This window comes from Lepus europaeus, chromosome 9 (assembly GCF_033115175.1).
Source record: "Lepus europaeus isolate LE1 chromosome 9, mLepTim1.pri, whole genome shotgun sequence".
NCBI lineage: Eukaryota > Metazoa > Chordata > Mammalia > Lagomorpha > Leporidae > Lepus > Lepus europaeus.
The window spans coordinates 125,095,171-125,117,539 of record NC_084835.1 but is presented as its reverse complement, the minus strand read 5'-3'; the positions used below and the strand labels follow the sequence as shown (position 1 = coordinate 125,117,539).

General features: G+C 55.7%; 1 protein-coding gene across 1 annotated transcript in view; it reads right to left on the bottom strand.

Moving 5' to 3' along the window:
* The window catches only part of ATP9B (ATPase phospholipid transporting 9B (putative)), a 259,712-nt gene that overhangs the window by 21,773 nt on the left and 215,570 nt on the right, over window positions 1-22,369 (bottom strand). Inside the window, 8 exon segments of the mRNA XM_062201824.1 lie at window positions 1,095-1,159; window positions 1,663-1,807; window positions 2,783-2,872; window positions 5,124-5,222; window positions 6,524-6,694; window positions 6,837-6,920; window positions 11,913-12,005; window positions 13,179-13,340. Coding sequence (XP_062057808.1) covers window positions 1,095-1,159; window positions 1,663-1,807; window positions 2,783-2,872; window positions 5,124-5,222; window positions 6,524-6,694; window positions 6,837-6,920; window positions 11,913-12,005; window positions 13,179-13,340 — 909 coding nt within the window.

Here is a 22,369-nt window from a genome sequence, read left to right as displayed (position 1 = left end):
CAGCTGCCCAAACCTCAGTTATCTCATATTTTAAAAAACGATCTCTCCTCCCGGCTGACCAGGACGTGTCCACCGCACGCCTCCTCCTAGCTGACCGGAACGTGTCCACCGCAAGCCTCCTCCCTGCCGATCGGGACGCACCCACCAGACGCCTCCTCCCTGCCGACCGGCATACGCCCACTGCACGCCTCCTCCCTGCTGACTGGGATGCGCCCACCGCACGCCTCCTCCTTGCTGACCAGGACGTGCCCACTGCATGCCTCCTCCCTGCCGACTGGGACACGCCCACCGCACGCCTCCTCCTTGCTGACCAGGACGTGCCCACCGCACACCTCCTCCCTGCCGACCAGGATGTGCCCACTGCACGCCTCCTCCCTGCCGACCAGGACGTGCCCACCGCACGCCTCCTCCCTGCTGACCAGGACGTGCCCACCGCACGCCTCCTCCCTGCCGACCAGGATGTGCCCACTGCACGCCTCCTCCCTGCTGACCAGGACGTGCCCACTGCACGCCTCCTCCCTGCTGACCAGGACGTGCCCACCGCACGCCTCCTCCCTGCTGACCAGGACGTGCCCACCACACGCCTCCTCCCTGCCGACCAGGACGTGCCCACTGCACGCCTCCTCCCTGCCGACCAGGACGTGCCCACTGCACGCCTCCTCCCTGCTGACCAGGACGTGCCCACTGCACGCCTCCTCCCTGCCGACTGGGACACGCCCACCGCACGCCTCCTCCCTGCCGACTGGGACACGCCCACCGCACGCCTCCTCCCTGCCGACCAGGACGTGCCCACCGCACACCTCCTCCCTGCTGACTGGGACATGCCCACTGCACGCCTCCTCCCTGCTGACCAGGATGTGCCCACCACACGCCTCCTCCCTGCTGACTGGGATGCGCCCACTGCACGCCTCCTCCCTGCCGACTGGGACACGCCCACCACACGCCTCCTCCTTGCCGACCAGGACGTGCCCACTGCACGCCTCCTGCCTGCTGACTGGGACGCGCTACCACTCAGATGTGGCTGACCACATGTTGACCATGTGCTCCGTCCCGACCGCGAGCTGTGAGTCTGTGCCGGGAAAGAGCAGACTCACCTTTCCTTCTATCCCGATCCCGCAGTCCGCCGCCTGGATCATGCTCACGTCGTTCCCACCATCACCTGAGGAGCACAGAAGCGCCTGTCCATCATCACATCTTCCTCGTGTGACTCACTGTTGGGAAGGCAAAGTGCCAGACAGACGGACAGAGACCTTCCACCTGCTGATTCACTTCCCAAATGCTTCAGTAGCTGGGGCTGGGCCAGGCCGAAGCCAGGAGCCATGAACCCCATCCGGGTCTCCCACAGGGCTGGCAGGGGCCCAAGTACTGGCCCTCCTCTGCTACTTTCCCAGCTGTACTAGCAGGAAGCTGGATTGCCAGGACTTGCACTGGTCTCCAGTACTGAGTGTGGGCGTCCCATCCTGCAGCTTAACCTCTTAACTTGCTGCACCACAACACCGGACCCCACGTCTTTTAAATGTTGCCAGGAACGCAGATGACATCAATCTGGTTTCAGAGCTGGCACACAATTTTGCCCGTAAACGCTAGGGCATCAGCCTTTGCGTGTCACTCACGCAGGCCCTTGTGCGCTGTGTGCCGACCCCCGGGGCTGAGCCTGCTCACCGACCGCGCACGTGCGCCTCCCTGTGTGCTGCTGCAGCAGCTTGACGACGTGGGCCTTCTGGGTGGGCGAGCAGCGGCAGCAGACCACGGCGGGGCACTGGCAGGCCAGCTCCACGAGCTCATGCTGGTAGTACTTCAGGCACACCTGCAACACCGACTGTGTCACCTCTCCCTGCGTGTGACTGCTGACCACCCCACTGCTGGGCATGGCCTGGCCCAGCCATTCACACCGCGTGCCGGTGACTGACACGCACACACACACGCACAGGAGCACACTAACCACGGCTGCACATGCAGATGGCACAGTGCCCTTCACCCAGGACATGGGCTGACAGGGAGACGGCAGGGCCACCCGACCTGGCCCCACGCAGAGGCCGGGGGCTGCTGCAGAGGGAGCAGGCGTCCCCACTGCCCTCCGTGGAAGGTGAGGACGGCGAGCACCTCTCCAAGCCCTGGTGCAGGCGCCGCTGTCCGCCTTCCTACTGTGAGGACCTGCCAGTTCACAGGGTGTAATTTACTGGACATGGACAGGCGGGAAAACAGAACCATCTCGGGACAGAATTCAGTGTGACGTGGAACCATCCTGCTCCAGCAGACTGCGCCATGGCCCGAGCCGGGCTGCGAGCCCCAGGACCACAGGGGTTAAGGAGCACTGACAACTCTGCTACTTCACCTCCCTTGACTCCCACCAGGCCTTGGGGACCTGCGGGACAGCCCCGGGCACAGGCACTGCAGCTGCTGGGCAGGAAAGGCCTGGGGTGACCAGCCGCCTCCACCCAGGCCAAACCCACGAAGGAAACAGGGAGCACAGGGTGGACATGGCCATCTGCTGTGGAGTCTCCTGGGGGCCCCTCAGGACCTTCTCCCACTTGAAGTGCCTGCCCCCCTGTGCCCCACGGGCACACATGCACGTGCTGGCTTCACAGACAGAGGCCATGAACCTGGGCCCCACAGACAAGATGGCGAGGTGGGCGGGGCAGGGAGCAAGGAGCACGAGGCCCCCACCTGACAGGCTCTGCAATCAGCCTGCACCAACCCCCCTCGAACCCCGGGGAGCCCGGTGCTACCTGCACTCCGCTGCGGCCCGGAGCGGGAGGGCGGGCCAGCGGGCCAGTCTCACCTCCAGCGAGTCCCCAGAGATGACCAGCGCACAGTCATGCTTCCTCCTGAGTGCGTTCAGCTCCAGATGGGCCTCTCCCCGACTGGCGACCTTTCCAGGGGAAGCAGTGCCCGGTTAACGTGCTACCTGGATTAGCATTGACAAATACAAGGGCACTCGAAAAGTCTCAGAATGGGATGAAATGGTGAGCTGACCTGGGCGGGGTCTTCATAAAGCTCATGAAAAACCTGCATTATGAAGAACTGTGTATAGATTTCAGAATGTTTTTACGTCATGCAACTTTTCTTTTGGAGAGGCAGAGACACAGCTGCATCTACTGACAGAGATGGCCCACCTGCCGGCTCCCTCTGCAAACGGCTGCAATGACCAGGACAGGGCCAGGGCTGAAGCCAGGAGCTGGGCACTGAGTCCAGGTGACGGGCCGGGGTGGGGGTGGGGATGAGCTGACTTTCCCAAGTCTGAAGGATGCGTTTCAACAAGTCAGGGCCCAGCAAGGCGGGCTCCTCATCACCAGATGTCAGGTCAGAGACAGGATTATCTAAATCGAGCTTTTACTAAAAGACGTCTCTCTTCGTAACCTGTTGAGGATGCTAGATATGTTTAAAAACTGCTTCTGTTATCTCTGCTGTGAGTTTCAAGTTATTCCACTAATTCTTGGTTGCTGTCTGATGGATTAAATAATCTGAAAGAGTAAATTGGGGCTGGCGTTGTCCTACAGAGCCATGGCTGCAACACTGGCACCCTGTATCGGAGTGCCGGTTTCAGTCTCAGCTGCTGCACGTCTGATCCAGCTCCCTGACATTGCACCTGGGAAGGCAGCGGGTGATGGCCCAGTACTTGGGCCCTTGCGCCCAGATGGGAACCCTGAATGGAGTCCCGGCTCCTGGCTTTGACCTGGTCCAGCCCCAGCTATTGCAGCCATTTGGGAAGTGAACCAGTGGATGGAAGATCTCTCTCTCTCTGTCTCTCACTCTGTCTTTCAAACAAATAAATAAATTTTAAAGAAAGAGTAAGTCATACTCCTGAGCCATCACTACATTTGGAACGTAGGTGTTTCAGAACCACAGGTGCGGCCTGGACGTCCTCTCCAGGGGGGACACGGCGTGCTCCAGGTGGGGAACAAACACAAATCCCAGGTGGCCCGCATTTATTCCAGACCCATCTCTGACCAGGTAGCTTATACTGTGAAAAAATAACTTCAAATGTGTATTTTTAAAGATTTATTATTTATTTGAATTGCAGAGTCACAGAGAGAGGGAGAGACAAGAGTGAGAGCTCTTCCATCCACTGGTTCACTCCTAGATGGCCACGGCAAAGAGCCAGGAGCGTCAACTGCATCTCCCACGTGGGTGCAGGAGCCTAAATACTTGGGCCATCTTCACTGCTTTCCCAAGCGCGTCAGCAGGGAGCTGGATCAGAAGTGGAGCAGCTGCGACTCCAACTGGTGTTCACCTGGAAGGCCGGCCCTGCAGGGGGCAGCTTAGCCCACTGCTCCACGACGCCGGCCCTGGGACTGTGAGAGGTTTACCGTGTGGTGCTGCCACACTGAAAAGTCAACCAAAACGGATCTGAAGCTTTACCAGAAGCATTCGCAGTTCAGCCGTCAGCTGCAGCACGAACCACGCTCACAGGCGAATGGCAGGCAAAGCTTTCCGTAGCCGCAGGGGCTTCCTACAGACTGCGCACGGACTCGCCGTCGGTCAGCACCCGTGCGTTTTTGTCTGAATTAAGTTTAGTCCTATGAATACCTGCAGCTGAGCTGAGGGAGATGTGTGACGGCACTGGCAGCTGCCGGGCTAGGGGTCCTGGACACCCCGCCAACACCCACGGTGTCCTGCACACCTGTGTCCACAAGTCAGAGCAGCACTGAGTGTGCACAGTGATAAGCACACAACAGCACTCGTCAGTCCAGAGCTCTCTTGGCCTGTGGATCAAACTGACTGTCCCTCACTAGAAGAAATCCATCTATACCACGTCTTTAGAAGCTGAGTAGGGGAGCTGGTGCTGTGGCATAGTGGGCTAAGCCTCCACCTGAGGCGCTGGCATCCCTTATGGGTGCTGGGTCGTGTCCTGCCTGCTCCACTTCCGATCCAGCTCTCTGCTGTGGCCTGGGAAAGCAGTGGAGGATGGCCCGGGTGCTTGGGCCCTGCACTCACGTGGGAGAACAGGAGAAGCTCCTGGCTCCTGGCTCTGGAAAGGTGCAGTTCCGGCCGTTGCGGCCATTTGGGGAGTGAACCAGCAGACAGAAGACCTCTGTCTCTCTGCCTCTCTGTAATTCTGCCTTTCAAATAAATAAATAGATCTTAAAAACAAAAACAAAGTGGTTTAGATACAAACTTACTGGTCTGAAAACATGAATGTCTTGTGTTCTAGACACCAAATGTGAACTTTTGGCAATACAGGTCGCGGTCTCGAGTTTATCGCCGGTAAGCATCCATATCTGTAGTGACACAATTCACACGGGTGAACTTCAATAGCACAGCCCCACGTGCAGCCCTCCACATGAGGTCACAGCATCACTCACACCAGCCCAGACGTGGACGCAACACAAGTGCCCACGCGTGAACAGACAAAATGAACCCCTTATGTTCTCTGTCAATCACACTTCTTGGCCGGTTTATCCGGCTGCGGGCCCCAGGGTGGGAGGGTCCTGGAGCTTCCCTTGGGCCAGCCGGAGCTGTGCGACACGTTTCCTGCTGCTCCGACGGCTCAGCCGTGTCCGCCCAGCACAGCGCCCTCACGCCCGGCACTGGGCCCGGCTCCCTTCAGCTCTCTCTACCCGAGTGACAGAGGTTTTCCTTTTAAAGCCAGCTGACACTTGCATCCTCACAAGCAGAGCCCCAAGTCCCGGAGGCTGAACGGAAGCTTGTTCTCATCTCAGATGACCCAGCCGTCGGTGGTGTGACACTTACACCACAGAGTGCCATCCCGCCTCCTCCCCCGTCCACTGAGCATCACCGCGAGAAAGGCAATGGCACAGCTGGTGGCCGGCACACAAGCATGGGCCCACCACGCCCAGGAAAAACTGCCAGCTGCAAGAGCAACGTCGGTGGCAGCATCACTGACAACGTGCTCTAGTCGCCCAAAACACCCGAGCCGGGTGCGGGCGGGGAGCAGGCGCGGCAGCCCCGGGTTTGTAAGCAGCCCGGGGTAGGGGGCAGGGCCAGTGCTCCCCACGCTTGTGCTCCGACGGTCAGGCTGCTGACTGCGGGGGGTGCAGGGTGGGCAGCGGAGGGTGTGTGTGCCGCTCGTGCTCCTCAGAAGCACTCAACAGGCAGGCCTGTGACAACCCCACGCCCCAACACCCAGCTTCTGTCAATGCAAGGTGCCGAGCAGCACGAGAACCCACAGCCAGCCCAGGACCTGGATGCCCACACTGACACCCAACGAGCATGGCCTGCTCCGAGCTTCACCCTGGCTGTGTGCAGACACTGAATGGAGGGGGAGGGGGGGAGCACGTGGCTCCTGCAGGAAGCACACGGACGCTCCGCCTAGGATGACACAGCAAGGGGTGGGTGAGGAGCCCCAGGGGAAGCTGGCAGCACGCGTGGCTCAGCTGGGGGCAGCTGACACCTGTGTTGCTGGGAAATGACACAGGAGAAGGGGAGGGATTCCAGCAGTGAGCTGGCAGCCACGTCCCAGGCACAAGGGGCCGGGGTGTGGCCCATGCACCAAACACTCCCACCCCCGCTGCTCTGCAAGGCTTGCCTGAGCTCCGACAGCCAGAGGTGCGTGCCATACCTTGATGCCCGCGTTCCGCAGCATCTCCAATGTGGGCCGCACGTCGGCCTGCAGCTGGTCCTCCACGCCGGTCAGGCACAGCAGCTCCATCTCCCGCTCCAGGCTCTCCACTACCGCGGCTACCTTCAGCGTCCTGTCATGGACGCTCAGCTTGGCCTGGCTGTATCTGCTCTGTGGACACAGATGCACACATACTCTGAACGCCTCGCAGAGCCGTGGACATGGGGAGACACACGCGTGCACAGTTGATGGGGACGTGATGAACCCAGCTTCAGAGACAGCCACGGGCCATGGAGGCCGGTGACGGGCTCACCTCAAAGTCCTGGTACTGCTCCTCCGTCAGCGCCCTCCTCGCCACCACCAGGGTGCGCAGCCCTTCACGCGCCATGTTCCCGCACTGCAGAGAGACCACAGTCACTGGCAGGCCTCTCGGCCCCTCTGGCAAAGCTGGGTCCTGCCCTGCTTTCCCTGACAGTCCACCTGTGGCTCGCCCCGGGGTGGGAGGGGGTGGAGGGCCCGGAAGTCACAGCTGCACCTTTGACCTGTCCTCCAGGAAGAGACAGGCCACGCTTGCACAAAGGAGGCACAGCTCTCTTTTCTGTCTTAAGATTGACTTATCTCTTTGAAAGACAGTGACATGGTGCGTGAGCAGGAAGCTGGATCAGAACCACAGCATCTGGGACTGGAACCGACACTCTGATATGAGATGCCTGTGGCGCAGTGATTAACCCACCGTGCCATGATGCTGGCTCCAGAAGAGTGCTCATTTACCTAAGTGACCATTTCTGCTCCCCACCTACGTGACACCCACGCTCCGGCTGCTCCCGGGAGGTGGCAGGTCAAGAGATGGACACCGCAGGGCACCCTGGGCTCAGCAGAATCCCTCCGTCACAGCATGGGTTTTCTGCGTCCTGGACATTGGCACCAGGCTGTCTGCAGCCAGCAGTGGGACGCGGACACACCTGGTGGGGAGGCCTCACGTGGCGCAGCAGCTAAGCCCACGACTGAGACCTGGGGTCTGGGTCTGGAAGCTGTTTCTGGCCTGTGCTATGATGCCCTACGCCGAGCTCTCCCTGCGGCTCTGCTGTAACGCCTCCTCACTGGCCTTGCTGGCCACACCCAACTGCAAACACAGGCACACACAGTGCACCAGCTGAGCCTGGTGGGATAAGGGCCAGAATCCAGAGCTACAGGGCCTCCCTTCCTTCTGTGCAGAGGGGAACATGGGACCTGATGCATGTCATGGACAAGAAGCCTCTAGAAGCACAGAGCATCAGACAAAAAACCCAGCACTTCCCCTCTTAGATGCACAAGTTCAAGACACAGGCTGGAGGTGAGCATGCCGACAAAATCAACTGCACGTTCAGGGAGAGAAACCCACTGCTAGCATATCACACACGCTCCCTGCATGCCCTACATGCCACACATGCTCCCTGCGCACCACCCACACTCTGAACACGTCACACATGCTCCCTGCATGCCACCCACATGCCCTGCACGCCACCCACACTCCCAACACATCACACACACTTCCTGCACGCCACCCACATGCCCTACATGCTCCCTGCACACCACCCACACTCCGAACATGTCACACACTCTGAACACGTAACACATGCTCCCTGCACGCCACCCACATGCCCTGCACGCCACCCACACTCCCAACACGTCACACACACTTTCTGCACGCCACCCACACTCCCAACATGTCACACACACTTCCTGCACGCCACCCACATGCCCTACATGCTCCCTGCACACCACCCACACTCCGAACATGTCACACACTCCGAACACGTAACACATGCTCCCTGCACGCCACCCACATGCCCTGCATGCCACACACTCCTGTCACACACACTTTCTGCACGCCACCCACTCTCAAAATGTCACACACACTTCCTGCACGCCACCCACATGCCCTGGACACCGCCCATACTCCCAACATGTCACACATACTCCCTGCACATCACCCACCTCTTGACATGCTACCTACACCCCCAACCTAACCCACCTTCCCTGCATGTCCCTCACACCCCCCACTCCCCACATGTGACCTGCGCTCCCCGCATCTGACCCATGCTCCTGGCACATTGCCTGCACTTCCAAGTGTGCACCTGGCTGATGGCTGTGTGGACAGGGGCGGGTCTCAAATCTCCAGGTAGCATATACGCCAGGAACACCATGTTCCTAACTCCTGTGGGTCCAGCCCCACCTCCTGGCCAGGGAAACACCAGCAGACCTGCTCAGAGAGGTGCTGGCACACACCAGGGCTGCCTCAGTCAACGTGACCCACCGTCCCCCTGGGCACGAGGCAGTGCTGGCCAAGATGTCATGCCTGGGGGTGGGGCCTGGCCTGGGACGGAGGTCAGAGCCCGGGGAGCAGGACCACTGCACCCCTTCAGGGACAGGGGACCCTCTTCCGCCAGGAAGACACCAGCGAGCGCTCATGACTGAAGGCCACCTGAGCTATGTAGACCTAAGCTTTAAACCTCAAAGCTAGCATTTCATGGAGGGAAGTTTGCTTTACAAAACTAAATTTACCAGCACCGCAGCTCATTAGGCTAATCCTCCGCCTGCGGCACCGGTACCCCAAGGTTCTAGTCCCGGTTGGGGCGCTGGATTCTGTCCCGGATGCTCTTCTTCCAGTCCAGCTCTATTCTCTGGCCCAGGAAGGCAGTGGAGGATGGCCCAAGTGCTTGGGCCCTGCACCCGCATGGGAGACCAGGAGGAAGCACCTGGCTCCTGGCTTCGGATCAGTGCAGTGCCAGCTGTAGTGGCCATTTGTGGGGTGAACCAATGGAAGGAAGACCTTTCTCTCTGTCTCTCTCACTGTCTAACTCTGCCTGTCAAAAAAATAAAAAAAGTCATTTATTAAAACAAAACAAAACAAAACAAAACTAAATTTAAAGAAGAAGGGCAGCGTCAGGTGCTGTGGCATAGTGGGTTCAGCGTGACCCAGCCCTGGCCACTGCGGCCATCTGCGGAGTGACCTGGCAGGTGGAAGATCTCTCTCTGTCTGCCTCTCCCTTTCCCTCTGTAACTCTGCCTTTCAAATAAATGAGTAAACCTTTACAAGACAGAAACAGGCAGTGCAATGAACTCCAAGCTCTCGGAGCGCCTGGACTGCTGATGCTGTGGCTGGCCGAGTCTCCCCAGCCAGAGTGAGCGCCCAGGCACTGGGGTGGAGACAGCACCCGCACTCCACGCACCTTCTCATCCCTTGTGCTGGGCACCCTCTCAGATCTCAGCTTTGAGGACGCATTTCAAGTTATGACGATGCTTTCAAAGCCCTACCCCAAGCACACGTAGCGTGCTTTGGGCATGTGTTGGTAACGTAGAGAAAAGCAGGTTCTCCACAGCACATGAAGCGACCACTTTTTGAGATGGAGCAACTTTTGCAGCCCAGTCTGATGGATGCAGCTCAGGCCCTTGGCCGTGTGATGGATGGGGACTGGCAGAGGCGGGACCAGGAGGCAATGCACTACCGGGGGCAATCCCAGCCAACCCGAGGAGCTAAGAGGAGCCGAGTGACAACATCCACATGAAAATGAAAGTGAACAATGTGAGCATGCACGTCGACAAACACGTCCCCAAGAAGTGAATCCACGACACCGTTCTGAAGGAGAAGGAAAGCAAACCCCAGCAGCCGGGCCACGAGACTGCATGGCGGGAGGACTGAAGGCACAGCCTGATGAAGCTCACGGCAACCCGTGACCTCGTCACACACGTGTGCGGGGGCCCAGCGGCCGGGTCTGGGGCAGCAACGGGAAGTGACAGTGAAGGGTGGGAACGGCCTCTGACCTTTGTGTGCTCGGAACTGGGGACGGAAGCACTGCTCCAGGAGGGCGGTGGCAAGCACGCACGCCGGGCCCCTGGCCACAGCGGTCACTCGTCACCTCCAACACGCGTGTTCCCAAGGCCACTTTCAGTGGTCAAATGTCAGTCGGGTAAACAGAAGCCTGGAGCTACTCGGGGTGTCTGGCGATTCCTTCTGAAGTCGGCCAGCTCTGAGGGTCTGCTGAGCACCGTGAGATTGGGCCCAGCAGCCCCTCCGGGGCCACGCACTCTGCTCATGGGTGGCCGAGGCCCTGGGCAGACGGCCCGGCGGCCGGGCGGGGCCATGCTGTCTCCATCCAGGGCTGCCTCCCGTCAGGGCTGGGGGAAGGAGGCCCATCACAGCAACCCCTCAGCCGACCCAGGGCAACCTTGTGGCAAGCCTGCTGCAGGCTTTCAAAGCCGGCCCGGCTGAGACGCAGAGCACAGGGTGCGGGGGCAGAGAGCCCCTGTGCGGGGCAGGCTCTGAGGGCTGCTCAGCTTTGTCTTCCCACAAAGCCACGGCCTGCGAGACCCCAATGCTTTTATGACAGATACTGATGAAGGTCATGAGATCTTTGGAAGGAAAATGCAAGTTGAAAAAAATGAACGTACAGAGTGTTTTTAATAAAGTTATCTTTGTGAAAATCAATCTGACATTATCTGTCTGTTGCAAGACATTTATTGATTTGACCTCATAAAGCTAAATAAATTAAACAAGTATTTTACAATTAATTGCACGTCATTATGACCAAAAGTAATTTTTATGGCATTTTACTAGGTCTTCAGGGAGTTTAATTTATTCACGTCCCTGATTAAATCAAAGCGCCCTGAAGGAGGTATTGATTCGTGCTGCCAATACCACTGCGAACATTGGGGCGTGGCAGGTGTATCGACAGGTCATCTGTGAGGGCTGACAGTGGGACACAGCTACGTGAGCACCTGCACAGCTGCGTGCATGGCACAAAGGGTTCTGTTGACAACAGCGATGGCTCTCGTCCTCTCTGGTTCATACATGCCCTTAACAGCAAGGGATACAACCTCATGAGGCCGCCTGTAAGTCACAGCTGTTTAGGCAAATCTAATGCCCTGTGGGATTGTATTTGACTCTAATTTTCTATTTTTAGGTAAATCCTATATACAAGTTAGCACTAGATCAAAATCCAATTAAAGTCTTCTTGCAAATATTTAGGTTACAAAATAAATGTATAAAATATAACCTTGGTTATATACACAACGTTACGAGTATTCAGAACTCTGCAGTGAGCGTCTGTTTCTGCTATCGTACATAAAATATGCTTCCGGGAGGATGTCCTTGAACACACCACGGGTGCTTACATAGAAGGAAGCACTGCTTATTTATGTGGACACAAACACAAACTTCACAGGTGCGTACGGCTTCTGCCCTCCATGCGTTCTGCAACTGAGAAGAACTCTAAGTGTTTAAAATAATTCAGCGGAAACGTGATACTATCTTGGGCAACCTGTTGTGTGTGGTTTGAGAGTTCAGTGCCTGACTTATTACAGTGGTACCAGTGCCTGCCCTGCTCACTGACCGTGCTGAAACACTCACCTCCTCTTCCAGCCAGTCGTTGTACTGGACGATGGCCGCCATGGCCGTGTCCGCGCCTTTCATGTAGAACGTGATCTCCGCTGTCGACTCATCCTGCAACACAGTGAACACAGGCACGCCTGGGTGGCGCCGGTTCTTGCAGGTAATGCTGGTCTCACAGAAAATGCACCGGAAAAATAATCCTTGGTGAACGTATTCCCTTGTGGGGAGCTATCCATGTATTTTTCCACGCAGAGCACAATGACCAGGGAACGTAACCTTGCACTCTGTGAGGCAGCGTTCGAAGCTTTTGAATTGTAATTTGTTAACAGATAAACTAGGGTTGCAATGCAAGCATTAATTCTCTAAAAATTTTGATTTGACTGAATGCTTCACAGATTAGCCAAATTCCAAAATAAGTTTCTGGTATTTGTTAAAAAAAAACCAGCTGAGTAGCAGGACATTGTTGCAATTTCACGGTCATAAATCACTCAGTGAAACTTTCTGGCCTGCTACTTCTGTTGAAAATGAAACAAAACATTTTCAGTTGATCTCAGAAGTTAGTAAGAACACAGTTCACTTACTCTTCCTTCGGAAGTCTTAGGAGAGTTACTTTCTATCACTACGTATCTACCTTAGCTTCTCAGTTATAAGTTACTAGATTTTCCTTTAAAACAAAATATAAGCATATTGCATTTATGCAGATATTTAACTGTTATTTTGGGAAAATTTTGGATCTTAAAATACTGAAAAATGGCTCACGTACTGCCACCCACGTAGGAGACCCAGATGGAGTTCCTGGCTCCAGGCTTTGGCCAGGTCTAGCCCCAGATGTTGCAGCCATGTTGGGAGTGAACCAGCAGATGGAAGCTCTCTCTCTGTTTCTCTCTGTCACTCAGCCTTTCAAACAAACTGGGGCTGGCATTGTGGTATAGAGGGAAAGCTGCTGCCTGCAATGCTGGCAGCATGCGGGTGCTGGTTCAAGTCTCTGCTGCTCCTCTTCCTATCCAGCTCCCTGCTAATGGTCTGGGGAAGCAGTGGAAGATGACCCACGTGGGAGACCTGGAAGGAAGTGCAGGTTCCTGGCTTCAGCCTGACAGCTGTGGCTATCTAAGGAGTCAATCAGCAGATAGAAGATCTCTGTCTCTCCCTCTCTCTGTAATTTTCAAATAAAATAAATAAATCTTTATTTTAAACAATAAACAAATGTTCAAAAGGAGTGGCTGAGAGAATGGATGCGGCACGCTCCAGCCATCCCCGTGAGTGGCGTCAGCAAGCCACGCCTACCCTGACGATGACTCCCATGCGCTTGCTCTCCGAAGTGAAAGGGAACATCTGCAGGACACAGAAGGTCAGGATCTGGCCGCCCGGCGTCCTCAGCTGCATGGAGGTGAGATCCCTGCTGACCAGAGTGAGCCCCACGCTCTCCGTCCACTGCACCAGCGCAACCTGTGGGAACAGCAAGACAGCAGGCCACTGAGTGCCGTGGAAGCCACACCAGTGAGCAGGAGCCCCTCGTGAGACACGGCAAAGTCAGGTCTGGTTCTGCAGCCACCTCAGGCTGTACCTTGGATAGTGTTTCATAGGCGAGCAGCAGGACACCAGGTCCCTTGGTCTTACTTCGCACGAGGCCTCCAAGGTCACAAAGATGCACTTGTCGTGCCGGTCTTGCAGCTCTGGAGAGCCAGACGGTTTCAAAATCTGGAGGGGGCTCCAGCCACTTAGTCCTGGAGTGTGAGCTGTTCAGGCCCCTGCCCCTGGTTCCCAGGGGACTCCAGGAAAAGGCATTCCCTCACGTGCTTGGCAGTGCCCTGACACTTGCCAACAACCCTCGCTCACATCCTGGGGCCCAGGCTGGGTCTCTTCTGACGCTGGTCGCCACCTAAGCAGGAGGAGCTCGTTCTGGCCTTGGGTTTTAACCACCACCGACGCTTTCAGGATGGTATCTTAGGCTTTGAACACTCAAATCCCATCAAGAACATTTTAAATCCTGTCCTGTGTCAGTGTATTTCTGACCCCATGTCTGTCCTTTGGGCTCTCACACTCTGATTCTGCAGGAAAACGATCGACTGCTCTGGTCTGGGGCGGCTGTGTAGGCCAGGATTCAGGACTCTGCGCAGAGCACAGCACTCTCTCGACCCCAGTTTCCTCATCAATAACGTGGCTGCGACGGAGGCTGCCCACAAGGTCCCCGAGGGCTGGTTCTGTGTACTCATGTCATCAATAAAACGTGAGGATTTTGCACTCAACTCTTGCTCACAGAAGCCATCTACACGCAGGCAGATGGGGAATCACTTCTGAACTACAAGCCTCTGTGCAGAACAACCTAGGAAGGTCTTCCCGCATTGGAGGGCTCACGGCTGGCTCTACCGCTGTTAGTGCTAAGAGTCCACCACGGCGCAGAGAGGGGGCGTCTGGGCCGGAGCAGCAGAGGCATGTGGGACTCAACACGTCCCTGCCTGCAGAGCTGCAGCAGGGCTGTGTGGGCAGCACGGTGGGCTGCTCCCCGCCCCTCAGGCAGGCAGCCGGGGCTGGAGGATGACAGACACAGACACACCAGTGCAGTTAAGCAATTTTGGGAGACTTTAAGTGGAACAGGACAGTCCCAGGAAAGCAGGCCAGTGAAGTACTAAGGGAGGTCTGGCACTCTCGTTCTCACAGTTACTGATCTTCCCTGTATTTTACTAAAAAGGTCTTAAAATGAACACAAAATTGTGCATATTTATGGGATACTATGAGGTCCCATTACAGGTATACACTGTGGAACATCCAATCAAGGCAAATATATCTTAGCTGTCCAAGCATGTAACACTTGTGTATAGGGGAAACATCCCCAATCCTAGCTTCTGTTTTTTTAAATGGAGATATATGTGGTACACTGACATTACGGGTACCCCCCACTGTGCCACAGAACCTGAAAACTTCCTGCTCCTCTCTAGCTGTAGCCCCAAAGCCACGAATCAACCTTTGCATCAGAAACACATTCTATCAAAAAGGCACACGGGAGCGGAAGCAAACCTCCCTCCCTCATCCGCACCCCAGAAGGCAGCTGGAGGTGCCCTTTTCTCCTCCAGCACAGTCCACACCAGTGCCCGCCACGCCCACAGAGGGCAATGCACTGCACCCCACGCTGCACACTGCAACCGACCGCCCCGCAAGCCTCAGGACTCCTCCCTGGCCCTGCCCAGAGGGTAGCTCTCACACCCTGGGCTCCAGCCTCTCGTCTGGCTGTTCCCATGGCTCACTCCACAGCTCCAGCTGCTGGACACAACGCCACAATCTGCTTTCTGCAGTAGGAATTGCTACACACATGTCTGAATTTCTCCTCCTCCACACTTATCATTTAGAAATACACATTTCATTTAAATTAATAGAATCATACAGTCAGCTCGACATCCAGGGACAGCCAAATGTTAGATATTAGCTTGCCAAGGAGAGACTTAACTGCAGAATTACTGCTATTATCAGGCTATGACAACACTATGCAGTTAACGAGTTTTCCCATGGACGAGAAACACAGCATCCAGTCTCCAGGGCAACCAGCCAGGGTCCTACCCAGCCCCGCACAGATGCACCAGGCCCAGTGTACAGTGGGCCTGTACAGTGTACAGGCGTCACCTGGCCCCTGCCCACAGCCCTGGCTGGGAGGGACATGCAAGAAACAAGCCTGGCCTGGCCCGTTCTGCTTGATGGTGGCTGTGAATGGCTGTGGCCGTGCCTACGCGGCATCAAAGAGAAACACACCGCAGCAGGAGCACCCGCTTTCTGGAGGCAAACCCGAAACACGAACTGGCTGACACCCTGAGTCTCAGGTGGCATCTGGGGGACAGCGTCTGTTCCAGCAGACGCCTGGATGTCACCCTGACAAGCCCGAGGCTCCCTGCTGCCGATACGAAGCTGGTCTGTTCCCTTAGAGGAGCGTGACACTAGCGGATTTTGACTCTGGTCTAGTATGATCCCTGTGTTGGCCTCCTAGAAGATAATTACACAAAGAGCAACACGCTGGATGTTTAATGCTCGTCAGATGCCACAGAAATGCTGCCGAGTCTTTCTCGTCTCCGTGTGTCTCCTTAGAAAGGTGGCGACTCCCGCCCCCGGCTGATTCCGCCAGGCTGCAGGCCTCTCTCCTGACGCCCTGGAAGGGTTCACCAGGAGATGCCAAAATGGCTTCTGCTCCCCAGGTTTCGGGAGGGCTGTCACCCAGCAGCAGCTGCAGCAGCACGGGCCATGTCACTGGGCGAGAGCGGGGGCCAGCCCGCCCCTGCCTCCCAGGCGCAGCTGCGCTGAGCCGCCGGCTCCCGACCTCCCCGCGCGTTACCAGGACACCGGGGCCGGGGCGCAGGGCTGTAATTTACAGCATGGCAGTGTGCCCTGACTCACAGTGCTGAAAAAAGGCACGTGGGCGGGCGACGACAGGAACCACAGCACCTCCAGAGCGGCGGGGCCGCCATCCTGCAGCACCACTGCAAACGTAAAATCAACGTGGTACTGCACGTTTTTCCCCAACGAAATTCTTCTATAAGCTGCAAACGACCCAATACTCTCAAGGTTAATTTTCAGTTTACATGGCAAAAGGTGACGACTCCCGTGACCCGCAAGCTGCACCCTTCCGAGAGCACCGGCGCACCTCACAGTGTCCCACTGCGTTTGGTGACTCACCTCTGTTCACTGTGTCTGCTCGGCTTCACAACCCACCGGAGGCAGCAGCTTGGAACAGAAATCACGCAGCTGCTTCTACCCAGCCCGCATTCCATCGGTCAGTCAGCACTCAGCCTGCGGTCAACTCTAATACCAACCCAGGAAAAACGGACGCTGGACTTCTTCCTAAGATGTCGGTTCTTTAATCACTGCCCCTGGTGCAGGGCAGAGTTCTTTGGATAACACAAAATTAGACACTTGTGGATTAGGCCTGCAGGCACATACCAGTGAAGGAAAACACTCTGGATGAGGGTACGCAGTACCTCCAGCTCATCTGCTGCACAGCTCACACCCATGTGCTCAGCCCCCACAGACGCCCAGGCTGCACGTCAGAGCCATGGCTCACCGCCGTGGACACCAGCAGACCCTTCAGCTGACGGGGGCTGTGGCCCGGAAACGGGGACCACCCTCACGTGTTCTTCCCACACGGGCGGGGTGCTTAGACATAAACCTAAAACCTGGTGACCCGGAATGCAGACACGAAAGGAAACCAGACACACAGCACGTACTTGCCTGAAAGAAGCCGAGTCAGTGATTCCACGGCGTGCCAGGCCCGGTGCGTCCTGAAACTCTGTTTGCCTCTGCATTTTATCTCCACTTAACAGACCACCACACCAGTGCACCACATCCATAACCAACTTAATATCCAAATAACTCACACCTAACTCTGGCAACACAGCAAACTGAAGGGCTGTCCCCAGTCTAGGCACGCTCGCTCCCATCTCTTGGCGTGGCCCAGGTGTCAGAACAGAGGGCAAGGGTCAGGTCGGGGTGTGGGGGGGTCGGTTTGTCTTTTACTTCTGCAAGGGAGGGAGCTGCAGCAAGACACAGCGTCCTGCAGCGTGGAAGTGGCCACTACCGGCAACGTGGGCTTCAGTACTAAGAGAGAAGAGAAACCACGCTTTTTCTGAAGAGGCAAAGACAACGTGTTGGGTGGAACTCAACAGCAGTGGAAGGTGCACCTGGCTGCTGCCCCTCGGCGCTGTGTGCCCCCACAGAGACGAGACCCCGCCTCCAGGCCATCAGCGCCTTGGGTCTGCGGTAACTAAGAGCAGCAGCCATGTCTGACCCCTCCTCTTCCACCTTCTAGTCTCCGACACTAATCTTCGTCTTTCCTGGAAGCAAACCAGAGAGATTCTCCCTGGCCCTCTGCAGAGCAGCCATGGGACCTGGGGGACAGGCTGGGCAGGGGCAGCTGGTTCTGCTGACAGCTGTGCCCTGAGAGGTGCTGTTCTCTCCCCTAACACCATCTCAGTCTCATAAGACCAGTTACAGGGAGAAGCTGTCAGCGGGAACCCGCCCCTCACACATCAGAGACCCACAGTGAGGTCAGAAGCCACACGCCCATCAGCAGCCTCCCTGGTGTCTTCCACAGAAGCCAATCACAAGAAAACTCTAAATTAAATGCCAAAGATAAAGAGGAATCATGAAAAAGGCCAAAGAACTTTTTAATAAGTGTGAAATCTGGTGGTTTTCTCTAAGGTGCACATGGGGGAGGGGGCTCCTGTAGCATTCGCAAGCCAACAGTGATGTGCCAGCACCCAGGCCACACCTCCTGAGTGTGCACCCACCCCAGCTCAGAAGGCCACGGGCCACACCTCCTGAGTGTGCACCCTCCCTGACTAGGACACCGTCACACACCTCCTGAGCCTGCACCCACTCCAGCTCAGAAGGCCACACCTCCTCAGCACACACCCACCCTGACTCGGAAGGTCATGGGCCACACCTCCTGAACGTGTCTATATCACCCACACGTGCACCGGCCCAGCTGTATCTATATCGCCCACACGTGCACTGCCTAGCCGTGTCTGTATCGCCCACGCGTGCACCAGCTCAGCTGTGTGCCTGTACCAGTGTGGACTGCTGCACCTCACATCACACTCTGGACTGTAGTCCACTTCTGCTCTATTCACCTACTGCTGGAGCAGTGCGGGCTCCGGTGCCCCTCTGCCGTGTCTCCATCAGTGTGCTGGGGTCCTAACTTCCTGCCGTCACAAGATGCTGGCGGTTGTGTCCGACACCTCACAACCTATCAGAAATAGGCCCTTTGTCTGCTGCCCCAGGCCCCAGGGCACGCAACTCCACTTACCATGATCGTGTCTGGATCCCTGCATGTGGTTGCCTCGGATCTCACACTTTTATATAAACCCCATCAGTTGTTTTTACAGCACGGTCAAGGTTCACATCTCTTTTTGGTGAAATAATTCTTCAAACCTTTTGCCAAGGTGTAAATTGGGCTGTTCTTTTCTTGAGGTGTGTGTGTGAGATGCCGGGGGCTTGCTGCAGGCTAAGGGCCCTGCCCGGGGGCCTCACCACACGTGAAAAGTGACTCCAACCAGTCTGCACCCAGGTGGGAAGCCCAAAGTTAGACCATTTCTATCAAAAAACCACAAGAGAAATCTTGGTAGCCTTGAGTTAGGGAATGTTTTCTTGACACACAATAAGCACAAATAAAAAAAATTGATGACGAGCAAAAATACTGTGTTCTTGAAAAGACATCAATAAGAACATGACAGCAGGCCACAGACTTGTGGGAAATTCATGCAAAATGTACATCTGATAAATGATGGACTGAGTGCGCGGCGTGTGTGGGTGGTATAGTCGTTACTGCTCCAGGACTGCACGGTGTTGGTGACGACAGACACCCTTGTCTTACTCTGTGCCCACTCGATGATGGCGGCGGCTTCACCTGGTGTGAGGGTGAGGCCGGCATCCTGGGTCACGCAAGGTGCCTTGTACTCTGCATGTGTCTTATCAGGTATTTTGCAGTAGCTTGTTTTGGTCAGGAATGTGTTGTGAATTTTAACTCAAATGCCTTTTTTTCCAAAGTCTACCAGAGTAAAAAATCTCATCAGTATGTATTTTATATTGAATTATTTACATTATTAATGCATTTATATTTTATTGTATTTTTTGGTATTGAATCATCTTTGTATCCTAGCATAAAGGCTACTTGGGCATGGCATATTATTCTTTTAGGAGACTGTGAAGTTTGACAACACTATTTTTTAGGATTTCTGTATCTCCATTCATAAAACCTGTCTGAAAATCCCTTTCTTCTTGCATAAGCAGTTACGGTATCTTTTGTCAGAGTTGGGATTCAGATAAAACTGCCTTCGGAGGATGAAGCAGAGGGTTTGAAAGTTTTTCCTTGCTCTAGAAAAGTTTTCATAGTGTGGGACTTATTTGTGGCTGTCACTGAACTATAAAAGTGTTCTTGGTGATTATTTTTAAAGATTTATTTACTTAATTGAAAGGAAGAAATGGGGGGGGAGAGGGGGAGGGGGAGAAGGAGGCGGGGGGAGAGTCTTTAATCCACTGGTTCACTCCCCAGGTGGCTGTAACGGCCAGCGCTGGGCCAATCTGAAGCCAGGAGTCAGGAGCTTTTTCTGGTTCTCCCACATGGGTGCAGGGGCCCAAGGACTTGGGTCATCTTCTACTGTTTTCTCAAGTGCAGCAACATGGAGCTGGATCAGGAGTGGAGCAGCTGGGACTTAAAATGGTGCCCGAGTGGGATGCCAGCACTGCAGGCAGAGGCTTGACCTTCTATGCCACAGCGCCAGCCTCTGTTTTTTTTTTTTTTTTTTTAATTATTTTCCGGCCAATTCAAGTTTCATTATACTTAATTTTGCTTATTTACATTTTTTGCAGGACACAGTTATTTTACTGAGATCTTCCAAAAATATCAGCCTTGAGGCTATGTTTAACATTGTCTTAAACATTTAAGTCTATCTATTTATTACATTTTTTATTTTATTTTTTATTTTTTGACAGGCAGAGTAGACAGTGAGAGAGAGAGACAGAGAGAAAGGTCTTCCTTTTTGCCGTTGGTTCACCCTCCAATGGCCGCCGCGGTAGCGCGCTGCGGCCAGCGCACCGCGCTGATCCGATGGCAGGAGCCAGGTGCTTCTCCTGGTCTCCCATGGGGTGCAGGGCCCAAGCACTTGGGCCATCCTCCACTGCACTCCCTGGCCACAGCAGAGAGCTGGCCTGGAAGAGGGGCAACCGGGACAGGATCGGTGCCCCGACCGGGACTAGAACCCGGTATGCCGGTGCCGTAAGGCGGAGGATTAGCCTATTGAGCTGCGGTGCCGGCCATATTACATATTTTTTCATATGCATAATTTCACATGTACTCACTATTTTGCACACTTACTATTTCTTACCAGTAACTTAACCACTCAATAGAATCTCAAAGAATGGGCTCTGAATGTACTGCTTTTGCGATATTATGTTTATGTTTTCACCTTTCTTCCCATTTCTCTCAGGACGTTTTTAGTCTAATGCCACACTCCCGGCTTCACTCTTTGTTCTGACACACAGGCCTGCGCGCAGTGCACCGTGGCGCACCTGCCCCAAGCTCGCTGGGGGCGGGGCCTGTGAAGCAGCTGCTGTGCCTCCTCCCAGTGTCTCTCAGGTGTCCACAGCACACCCAAGGGCCCTCCAAAAGTTCAAGAAAAAAAAGGGGATTAAAAGGTATGTTTATTCTGATGCCAAAAAATGGAAACATACGCAGTTTTTTCAATTTGCACCTTTACAACACACATTTCCTAAGCACCCTTTGGAGATGCCCAGCAGGACACGAATGCAGAGAAAGCTGAGGGTGCAGCGCCCCGTTCCTGAGGGTGAGGGCGAGCAGGTGCGAATGCCCTTCTCTGTCCCTCTGGATGCTCTCAAGGACAGCCAGGCAGCCAAACGTGGTGCTGGCCGCACTGTCGGGTCGCTCACAGCTCTCCAACAGGACCGGGCTCTTTCCTGGGTCTCCAAGAAAAAACAGATTGGGAGAGCGTGTGCTTCTGTTAATATGGCGTTAACTGCTGCCTGCCATCACTACAGGAAATGGTCCGGGAGAAGTTTCCACAACCTGTGGAAAGACAGCCCGGAACTCAACACCTGAGTGCATGTCACATGACTGCTTCCGATCACTGAGCTCTCAGGATTTCAAATACGCAATGTGATTATCAGTAAAAGATACAGACATAAAAAATAATTAAAACGTGCAATGCAGAAAGCGTGCTCAAGTGGGAGCCTGAGCCGAATCTCCTCCACAGGCCACTCGGCAGCTCACCTAAGCCATCTCCGTCGTAGACATCTCGGCAGCTCACCTGAGCCGCCTCCGTCGTGGACATCTCGGCAGCTCACCTGAGCCGCCTCCGTCGTGGACATCTCGGCAGCTCACCTGAGCCGCCTCCGTCGTGGACATCTCGGCAGCTCACCTGAGCCGCCTCCGTCGTGGACATCTCGGCAGCTCACCTGAGCCGCCTCCGTCGTGGACATCTCGGCAGCTCACCTGAGCCGCCTCCGTCGTGGACATCTCGGCAGCTCACCTGAGCCGCCTCCGTCGTGGACATCTCGGCAGCTCACCTGAGCCGCCTCCGTCGTGGACATCTCGGCAGCTCACCTGAGCCGCCTCCGTCGTGGACATCTCGGCAGCTCACCTGAGCCGCCTCCGTCGTGGACATCTCGGCAGCTCACCTGAGCCGCCTCCGTCGTGGACATCTCGGCAGCTCACCTGAGCCGCCTCCGTCGTGGACATCTCGGCAGCTCACCTGAGCCGCCTCCGTCGTGGACATCTCGGCAGCTCACCTGAGCCGCCTCCGTCGTGGACATCTCGGCAGCTCACCTGAGCCGCCTCCGTCGTGGACATCTCGGCAGCTCACCTGAGCCGCCTCCGTCGTGGACATCTCGGCAGCTCACCTGAGCCGCCTCCGTCGTGGACATCTCGGCAGCTCACCTGAGCCGCCTCCGTCGTAGACATCTCGGCAGCTCACCTAAGCCAC